The 9,616-nt window shown below is 58.3% G+C and overlaps 1 protein-coding gene across 1 annotated transcript; it reads left to right on the top strand.

Moving 5' to 3' along the window:
- Positions 1 to 657: 657 nt before the first annotated feature.
- Positions 658 to 8,276, top strand: LOC133626248 (fas-binding factor 1 homolog). The gene is given in 17 exon segments (XM_062003874.1): positions 658 to 722; positions 874 to 949; positions 1,664 to 1,708; positions 1,800 to 1,934; positions 2,139 to 2,239; positions 2,680 to 2,886; positions 3,349 to 3,456; positions 3,739 to 3,866; positions 4,152 to 4,270; positions 4,387 to 4,509; positions 4,853 to 4,979; positions 4,982 to 5,028; positions 6,348 to 6,503; positions 6,681 to 6,818; positions 6,920 to 7,052; positions 7,354 to 7,526; positions 8,029 to 8,276. Coding segments are annotated over 17 exon segments (2,046 nt in total). The 3' UTR covers positions 8,194 to 8,276.
- The last annotated feature ends 1,340 nt before the right edge of the window (positions 8,277 to 9,616 follow it).

Genomic DNA, 9,616 nt, shown 5'->3' with positions numbered 1-9,616 from the left:
GGCAGCTCGGCAGGTGGGTTGGGTTCTTGTCTGTTGGAGCACTAGGAAAGCCAAGCTTTCAACTTCAATAGCAAGCAGAGCAATATCTGTGTGCCTCTCCCTGCTGTGCATCACTTGTGTCTCTGCCCCTGCAGGCAGCCGGTGCCCTGGCTCAGCACCACGAAAGGAGCCTCAGCTCAGACGTCGGAGGCTGAGAAGGAGGATCCCTCCGGAGACACCAGCGCTCTGGGTGCGTTTCCTGGGATTGTGCAGCTTGGGCAGCAGGATGCAGAGAGGCTCCCCCTGCCCTGCAAAACAAGAACAAATCAGGAGGCACAGCATTACCCTTGGCCATGGAGTTGCTGCCCAGGCTTTGAGCAGCCGGTGTGGGAGCAGGTTGCCACGCTGCAGGATCCCACCATCCCCCTTTTGTGGTGTGGTGGAGACGCGGTGCTGGGGCACACTGAACTCTGCAGGGCTGCCTTTGGACTTTCAGAGGGCTGCAAAAGACTTGGTTTCTCTTGGTGGGCATGAGTTCATGCTGTCCTTTCTCTCTTCCCCCTTCCCTCTTCCTGCCCACGTGCTGGTCCCACTAGTGCTGTGTCTGGGCTGAAGCTGTGCACCAGTTCAGAGCCTACTGAAAGCAACTCTTTTAGGATTCAGCCTCCTCCCTAGGTGATGGAGATGGAGGAGGAGCCATGCTTTGCCCTCAGCCTTTCTGTGCAGGGCAGAGTGCCAGCATTGTGGGGGTGCAGGAATGGACAGGCCTGCCTGACCCTCTGTCCCCATCACCACCCACCAGAGCAGAGCAGGACCCTTCTCACTCTGCCCAGGAGAGCCAGACCTTTGTCCTTCTGGGAGGGGATGATTACTGTTGCCATGTCTGAATGGCAGACTTGTTCCATTTTCAGCCTCTACAGCCTTATTGCCAGGAGAGCAGGAGGTGCAGGGCCCTGTCCCACTTGCTCAGGTAGGTCTGCTGGGCCTGTGGCCCTGTGAGGTGCAGGATCAGGCTTGTGCTGATGGCCCTCTGCTGCCAGCTCCTCGTCATCCAGCTCTGTGCATCCATGGGAGCCTGGGTTCATGGAGGGAAAGTGTTGGGAGAGCTCTGGGATACCACAAGTTGTATTTATCAAACCAAAGCACATGTGCTGTGGATGCTTTGTAAATCACAGCAGTTGACACTGCTGCATTGCCTGAGCAGCATGTACAGACTTCTCCAGGCACATATACGTCATATTAACAGCAGAGATTGCAGTTGATAGAGGAATTGGCTTCAGTGGATTTTCCTCAGCATGGTAGTGAGGATACTCGGAGATGGTTTCTAGAGCACTGGAGGGCCATCAGAGCCTTTGGCAGAGAGGGCAGCTCTTGCTTTGTCTTTGAAGCCCCTTTTTCACATCTGCCTGGGCCTCCTTGCCCTGCCTTCATGGCAGGACAGCTGCTGTCTCCCCGAGAGCTGCCGGCCTTCTCCTTGAATCTGCCCCCAGAGCAAGAGGAGCCCAACATCATTTTGTCTGGGATAGGGGCTGCTGAGCATCAGAAGGGAGCCAGGCCAGCAACAGGGTTGGGCTGGGGAAGGGTAGAGGAAGGGCCTCAGTAAGCTGGGAATTACCACTCCCAGGCTAGGAAGAACGTTCCCTCAGGACTTGACCTGCCTGACAGCAGCCCTGTGTCTCTGCAGGTTCCCACGCCCAGGACACGTCTCCAGGCTGCCCCACAGCTGCAGGTGAGACACACGCCTTCCTGTGTGGGCTGATGGCCACCCCACAAAGCCACGGATCCTGAAGGGCCTTGATCTTCCCTCTCCATCCCCACAGGCAGAGTCCTCAGGCCTGGGCTTGCTGCATGAGAGGAGGCCGGGGCATGGCACTGCCCAGCTCTGTGAGGATGCATCAGGCTGCCGGGCAGCTCTGGTCAGCGCCCAGGCCCGTGTGGCAGAGCTGGAGAGCCAGGTGAGCCCCGTCACCTGCTGGAAGGGGGCCACGGGTGACACAGCGGGAGGAGAAGGGCTCATGTCCACTCCAATGGCATCAGAGTGACAGGGGAGAGAGGAGAAACTTCTCTGTCCAGAAGTAGCCATGGCCACTGAGTGAGTGCTGCTGTGGGAGCTGTGTCCCTGGAGCAGCACAAGGACCTTCTCCCCGGGTGCCCGGCAGGTCCAGATGCTGGAGGTGGAGCGGACGCAGCAGAGGCTGTTGCTGGAGAGTCTCCAGCAGCAGCACCAGAAGAACCTGGATCTTCTCGAGAGCCCCTACAGGTACCAGGCTCTTGCCTGTGCTCCCCTCCTCTGTCAGATCCTTGCCTGCAGCCATCTCCTCTGAGGTAGGGAGGGCTGGGCTGCTTCCCCAGTCCATCCTTGGGGTGGACAGGCACAGAGGCACGTCGGGGTGGACCTGGTGGGGACAGAGAGCAGCCCCACAGGTGAACAACCAAGGTTGGAGTCCACTCTGACCAACACCGTCTGGTGGGTGGTGAGGAGGAGGAACAGGTTTGGAGGAGCTCTTTGCCAGCATGTCCCCAGCCAGTGCAATGCACTGAGCAGCAACAGGAGGGTTTGAGGCTCTGACTGTGGAGAGGCCGAATGTTTCCCATGTGCACAGCAACACTAATCTGAATCCCCACGTGCACTTTGGGTGGAGAGCTCCAGGTATTGCCACGAGAGCAACACTTCTCCCTTGGTGTGACCTCTACGAGCAGGCGGCAAATGAAGGTGTTGGAGGAGAGCCACGGGCGGCAGGAGGAGAGGCTGCGGCAGGAGCTGGAGCAGCTGAGGGCTCAGCTGCTGTCGCAGAGCCAGGACGCGGAGCAGGCGCAGGCAGAGCTGCGGGCACAGCACCAGCAGCAGCTGGCAGCACTGGAGCAGCAGCACACGCTGGAGGTGAAGCAGCTGCAAGAGCTGCAGAGGTGAGAGCAGCACGCACGTGGGGTTAGTAGCCCTGCTCTTGGCAAAGGAACCAGGGAACAGCCTGGGGCTGCGGTGAAAGGAGGCTCGAGAGGCACTGGGCTGTGGGTGGCTCAGTGGCTTTTGGAATGGGGATTTGCTTTGTAGGTTGGCACAGGGAGATGTGGCTGGAGGTACCATTTCAGAGTGAATGTTTTACCTTTTTACTCAGTCCAGTGAGCCACTGGTGTCACATGTAGTTTGGGTCAATGAGAAGCCAGGTTTTGGTGGAGAAGCCCTTAAGCCCTGCATGTGGTCCGTGCCAAATGTGGATGCCTGTCAGGGGCGTGCCCTGTGACAGCCCACCACGCCAGCTCAGCTCCTGGCACCACTCAGCTCCATGACCAGGCCTCTTGCACAGTGCCTGTCACGGGGAGCACGGCTTTGAGACAGCCCGTGGCGGGCTCCTCACCCGTGTCCCGCAGGACGTCCATCCAGGAGCTGCGCCAGGACTACGACGAGTAGCTGCGGCGGCTGCAGCGGCTGAAGGATCAGGAGGTGGATGCGGTGACCAGCGCCACGTCACACACCAGGTACCAGCCCCCTGGCCGTGGTGTTCCCTGTGGAACCAGCCTCAGACTGTGGCAACAGAGCCCATCCCCTCTTCCCCCTGCTGCCTCTCACAGGGCTGCTGAGCACTTTGCTCTCTGTCAGTACTCTCCTAAGCAGCAGCTCTGTCTTCCCACCGCTCTGCTGTGACCCACAGAGGGGCAGGGCAGGACTGCCTGGCCTTTGGCCCACCACATCTCCCCCTCCATCGCAGTGAGGTGAAGCATGTGCCACAGGGTTGACTTTCTCCTCGCTCTCCTCCGCAGGTCTCTGAACGGCGTCATCGAGCGGATGGAGAAGTTCTCCAGTGATCTGCACGAGCTCTGGCACAAGGTGGAGGCCAAGCACCACAGCACCTCCCAGGAGCTGGCCACGTGGGCACAGCAGCTCAGGGGTACGTCTGTCAGCCATCTGTCAGTGCTGGAATGGCTCTGGAGGCACCCAGCAAATGGGGAGAAGGTGCCCTGAGTCAGGCAGGGACTGGGAGCCGAGGCTGGCAAAGCCTGGCCTGCCTCGGCCACTGAACACCTCGGGGTGTCTGCGTTACGAAGTGGGGTCCTGGGGATGTGCAGAAGGGGAGCAGCACAAATGCATGCAGGTCTTCCGCTGTGAGTATGGTATGTGCAGAGAGGGCTTCCCACCTCGTGCTGCTCGTGGCTCGGCTGCTCCCTCTGCGCAGTGCTCCAAGACAGGATGTTGCAGCAGCAGAAGGACATGGAGGAGGAACAGAGACGACACCAGGACGTGATTGCTAAAGTGGAGGCCAGGCTGAGCGAGCAGTCTCAGCAGCTGGAGCAGGTGAGCCCAGGCTGTCTCTTTTGCCCGAGTCAGCCCTCCTGTCTGGGTTTGGGATAGGTATGTGTTGTCCCAGGAGCCTGGAACAGCCCCTGTCTCTCCTCCCTGTCCAAACCCAGGAGCGCTGCAGGGCGCTGGCGGAGCAGTGCCAAGTGGGATCTCTGCAGCGCTCGCTGGAGGAGCGGCAGCAAGTCCTGAGCCAGCAGCTCTCCAAGGAGCGAGCAGAGCTGGAGAGGGCCAAGGTGAGGTGGGACAGACAGCTCCAGGTGCTGTTCACGTGTGCCCCGAGTGTGAGCGGGGCTGCAGTGCGCTGTGTGGTGGAGGAAGGAGCCGGGTTCTGGGCTGCAGCACTTTGCTCCCTCAATCCCACCCCCAGGCGCAGTGACTCACAATCAGAGCGGTCCCCTGGCAGCTGGAAGCTTGGGGCTGAGCTCTCCAAGCAGGGCTCACCCCAAGCACTGGGGGGCTTGAACCAGCTTCTGGGTGTTGCCTGATATTTGGTGGCAGAGATGGGCTGAAGGAGAAAAATCCATCAGCAAAGGGGACTCAGTGCTTTGCCTCTCCCTCTCTTGTGACATTCTGCAGAGCACTTTTCTGGCGGAGCAGCAGTTGGTGGTGCAGAAGTGCTCAGAGGAGTACCAGAAGCTGGCGACTGAGTGGGCTGAGCTTCGTGCCCAGCAGCAGCAGAGCAGGGTGAGGATGGAACTGGACACGGGCACATGGGCTCCCAGGGAGAGGGCACCGTCAGCAGCCTGGCCAAAGTACTGCAGCGCAGCCCCTTCCCATGCCCACGGGGCAGGCTCTATGCTCCTTCAGGTGTTTCAGACAGAGATGTCCCTTGGGGTGGTGAGAATCAGGCTGCCCCAGGAGCAGCCTCCACCAGCCTGCTTTAGATGCTGACAGAAGCGTGGGTTCCTCTGTCTCTCCCCTCTGCCTGTGAGGAGTTGGGGCAGCCAGACCCGGCACAGCCACCTCCGTCATGAGAGGAAACCCCCACGGTGGGTGTAAGCAAAGCCTCCCCCTGCCACAAAGTTTTCCGCCCTTGGCCTAAAAACCAGACTCAAAGTCTGAAAACCAGGCTCGAAGCCTGAAACCAGGCTCGAAGCCTGAAAAATGAACCAGACTCGAAGTCTGAAACCAGGCTCGAAGCCTGAAAAACCAGCTTGAAGCCTACTTCATGTGGCGATCAACCCAGAGTCCGATTCTCAGCTGGGTGGGAAGAAATCAGTCCTACTCAATGTGAGTGATAGCAGAAATCTTCTTTATTGAGAGCAGGCTCTAACTTATATACACAGCAGCTTCAAAGCTGGCTCAGCAACAGCAGCTAATAGATTACATTCTCATGTTCATCCTACTTGCGGTTTCTGCCATAAGCCAGCTCCCTCACATCTTCCCATCTTGTTTTTCCCCCGTAGTTGTTTTCCACCTTGAGCTGTTAGCTCGTTAGCTGAAAACAGCCCGACCTTGAGGGAGCAGAAAGCGGCCTGCTGTCTGCACTGACTACGTGACAGCAACTGCTTTAACCATGGCTCTGACTCTGGTCTTTATTGCGCATTAAATTCATATAACTAGAACTCAGATTGCCTTGCCTCATCAGGCCTAACATGATACCCTGGGTTCCATGTCCATTCTCCCTTAACCATTCCTCCACATCCCCCTGCCATGGGGACGTGGCCAGAGCCAGCTCTGCTCCCTCCTAGGGCTGTCCAGAGGGGATCTGTGGCACAGACAAGGTGTCAGAGCTGCCACAGTGGAAAAGAAGCATTCAGCCTGAGTATTTCCACTGCTGACAAATTGTTTTGCTTTGAGCATGTTTGAGGGTGTGCAACGTGGTTGAGGGGCTCTGTCCTTCCCAGGGAAGGGAGTGTGTGTGTGTACAATCCCAGCTCTGCCAGCCCTGGTCCCCAAGGGGTGATGGATGAGGGCACTGCTTAAGTACCTGGAGGTGTTGCTCTGCACCCCACACTGGCACACACGAGAAGCTCAACGGGGGCAGATCTCTCCCATCACTTGGGAAAGACTCACAACAGTGAACAGGACACGGCAGGTAGTGCATTGGTTTCCCCCGTACCCATCCCAGGAGCTGGCAGAGCTGAAAGCCAAGGAGGAGCAGCTGGAGAAGGCCAGAGAGCTGCAGGATAAGGCCTGGCAGAAGCTGAGGCTGGAGAAGGAGAGGGTGAAGGTGGCTGCGCAGCGCGTCCGGCAGCAGGAGGAGAAGGTGCAGAGCAGGGCCAAGGTGAGCACAGCATCTGCCTGAGTCTGGCAGCAGAGCTGGGAGGGGTCACAGCCCTCCCCAAGCCAGGAGGAGTCCTAGTGCTGTCCTGGAAGGGGAATGAGGGGATGCAGAAAGGAGCCCTGCCCCATAGCAGCAAGGGACCCTGTCCCCAGCCTCCCCCGCCTCTCTACCTTGCAGCTCTCATCCCAGAAGGACAAGAGGGGGCAGCGAGTGCTGCAGAAGGCTTGCAGGGGGGAGTGTGAGCACCCAAGGAGGCTGCAGGCCATGCAGCAGTGCTTGAAGCAGCTGAGGCAGCAGGAACAGCACCTGCAGGAGGTACACCCCCTCGCCTTTCCTTCTTGGCCTGAAGCCACCGTGTTGAGGACCTCAACCTTTGCCAACAGCTTCTCTCTCTCTTTCTCCTGGGGATGGGGCAGGAGTGGCTGAGCACGGCTCTGAAGAGGAGACAGCTAGAAGAGCGATGTGAGGAGCTGCCCAACAACTCCATGATGCTGCTGACTGCAGACCAGGACCTTGGTGCCCCTGTGGACGGCCTCTCCAGCACACTGTGTAAGGCTTTCTGCCTGTTGCCAATGGGAAGGGACATGCTGGGTGGGGAGCTGCACTTGTATTCCACTTTTCAGGAGGCTTGGCATGTTGCTGAGGGCTGAGTTAGTTGCCCTGATGATAAACCTCAGCTGTGAGTTGGCCCCTTGTCCTCTGAAGGCAGGGCAGTGCCAGGAGGGTGTAGAGGGGGCAGAAGGGGAGAGGCAGCTGGATTAAAGCCCGTTTGCAGTGGTTGGTTGGGGAGGACCTTGCTGTGGGGACATGCAGGCAGCTGGAAAAGGAATGCTGTTGTCTCTGTCTGCAGTTCCCCTGACGACAGCGGCACCACAGAGCTGGGGTCTTGTTGCAGAGCCTCCAGCTCCTGTCAGGGTGCTCCCTCAGCACAGCCCTGGGGCTGGCAGGGACACCCTGGCCACAGCCAGCGGCACCGAGCTCATTGACGCCACGCTGCTGCTGCTGAAGTTCAGGGCCCAGCAGGTGAGGGGGAGGAGGCTGGGGCTGGAGAAGGGGCTTGGAACCGGCTGGATGGGAACAGGGCTGGCTAAAGCGCGCTTTGAGGCCGGCAGCCACAGCATGGGGTGTCTCCTCAGACCATTACTGAGCTGTTGGGCTGGGTGGGCTTCCAGAAGAGGACCTAGAGGACCTGTCACACCTAGAAGAGTGATGCCAGAAGCAAGGAGGGGTGAACCTTCACAGCTTGTCTCAGGTTCATTGATAACATGCAGGACCTGATGGTTCATCCCTCTCCTCACACCATCCCTGACTGGGAGAAGCCATCTCTGCTGGACTCTGGCTTTGTGATGTACCAGTCCCCTCCCTTCAGCCCCCTGCTTCCCTGCTGGGGCTTTCTCCAGGCTGGGCTGCTCTTTCAGGCTGCTTCTGTAGGATTCGGGGTACTTTCCTCACCCAGTGACACCCTGGGCTGTGACTCCGTTTGTGTTGCACTCTGATATCTGTCCCATCATCCCTTTCTTCTCAGGACCATGGTTTCTTAGAGAATGAGGAGTTCTACCTGGAGAGTCTGACAAAATCATCCTATCACACATCAGCTCGGTCACGAGGATGGTGGTCAGCACATCTCACACCAGCAAAAATGCAGCCACGTCTCCACCAATTGGTGACAAAGAAACCCAAGCTTTCTTAGGCATTGTGGGCTTTTGGAGGCTGCACATTCCCAACTGCTGTAAATCCTCTCTGTCGAGTCACCTGGAAGAAAAACGATGTCAAATGGGGCTCTGAACAACGACAAAGCTTTCAACAAATTAAACGAGAGGCTGCTCAGGTGGTGTCCCTTGGGCCAGTCTGAACAGGACCAGATGTGACAAACATGCTCTGCACTGCAGCTGGAGAGAATGGCCCTACCTGGAGCCTCTGGCTAGAAGCACGTGGGGAGGCTGGAGGCTGAGCCCTGGGGTTCTTGAGTCAGGGATGCAGAGGATCTGAGGCCCGGTGCACTCCCACCAAGAAGGGGAGACTGGCAGCAGATGAAGGAGTTTGAGCTGCCTCAGAAGGAATTGGCATGGAAGCAGGACTGTTCTCAGCACCCAACTGCCAGTGCTGGGCTGGGTGTCCAAAGGGAGGGTCTCCTCCACACATCAGGCGACTGACGCCACATGGAGTGAGGGGGTTGTGTTGAGCGCTCAGTGAGCTCCTGTAGGAAACCGCAGTCACCCCAGCATCCTGCACGTGATCACCAACTGGCCAGAGGGCAAGAGCTCTGGACTACTGCCTGAGAAGGAGCTGGCAGATGCTGAAGAGGCCCCACCATGTACTAAGCTCTCAGCAGATGAGAAGCAAAGTGTGTCGCTCACCGATGGCTCCTGTTGTGCTGTGGGACAGTGTCAGAGCTGGAAGGTGGCTGTGGGGCGTCCCCTGTGACACGTGGCACAAGCTGCAGAAGGAGAGGGGCATTGGAGTCAGCTGACACAGGTGGGAGCCTCCCAGCTGGCTTTAGACATCCCCCAATGAGAAAAATGGCCAATAGTTTGTAGTGACTCGTGGCTGGTGGCAAATGCTCTGTGGGGTGGCTGCAACCATGGAGACAGAACAACTGGCAATGCCAGGGCCACCCCATCTGGACTGCCTCATTGAGGCCAGGCATCGCTGCCCACCTGGAGAAGCTGACTGTGATGGTGTGCCACCGAGATGCCATGTACCCAGGAACCAGGCCCCTGAAGAACATGAGCACAAACAGGAGCCAGGATGGCAGTGGCCCAGGTGTGTTGGGACTGGCAATGGAAATGTGAATGTTTGTAGCTCGGGGGGCCCACGATGCCTCAGGCCACCAAGGAAGAGATGCAGCTCTAGATGGGCTGTTGCACAGGTTGTCCATGGATGCGAGATATGCTGCCCTCAAACAAGCCAAGCGGTTGAAGTCTCTGTGCTCTGAAGGACAATGGCTCAAATACCAGTGCAGAGAGACCTGGCAGATGGACTCTAGCACACTCCCACACACTGAGGCAAGCACTAAGTGCTCACCGTGGTGGAAACGACCACTGCATGGCTGGAAACAGATTCTGTGCCTCATGCTACTGCCTGGAACACCGTCCTGGGCCGTGAAAGGCAAG

This window comes from Colius striatus, chromosome 10 (genome assembly GCF_028858725.1).
Source record: "Colius striatus isolate bColStr4 chromosome 10, bColStr4.1.hap1, whole genome shotgun sequence".
Lineage (NCBI taxonomy): Eukaryota > Metazoa > Chordata > Aves > Coliiformes > Coliidae > Colius > Colius striatus.
The sequence above is the reverse complement of the archived record's forward strand: the minus strand, read 5'-3'. Positions and strand labels throughout refer to the sequence as shown.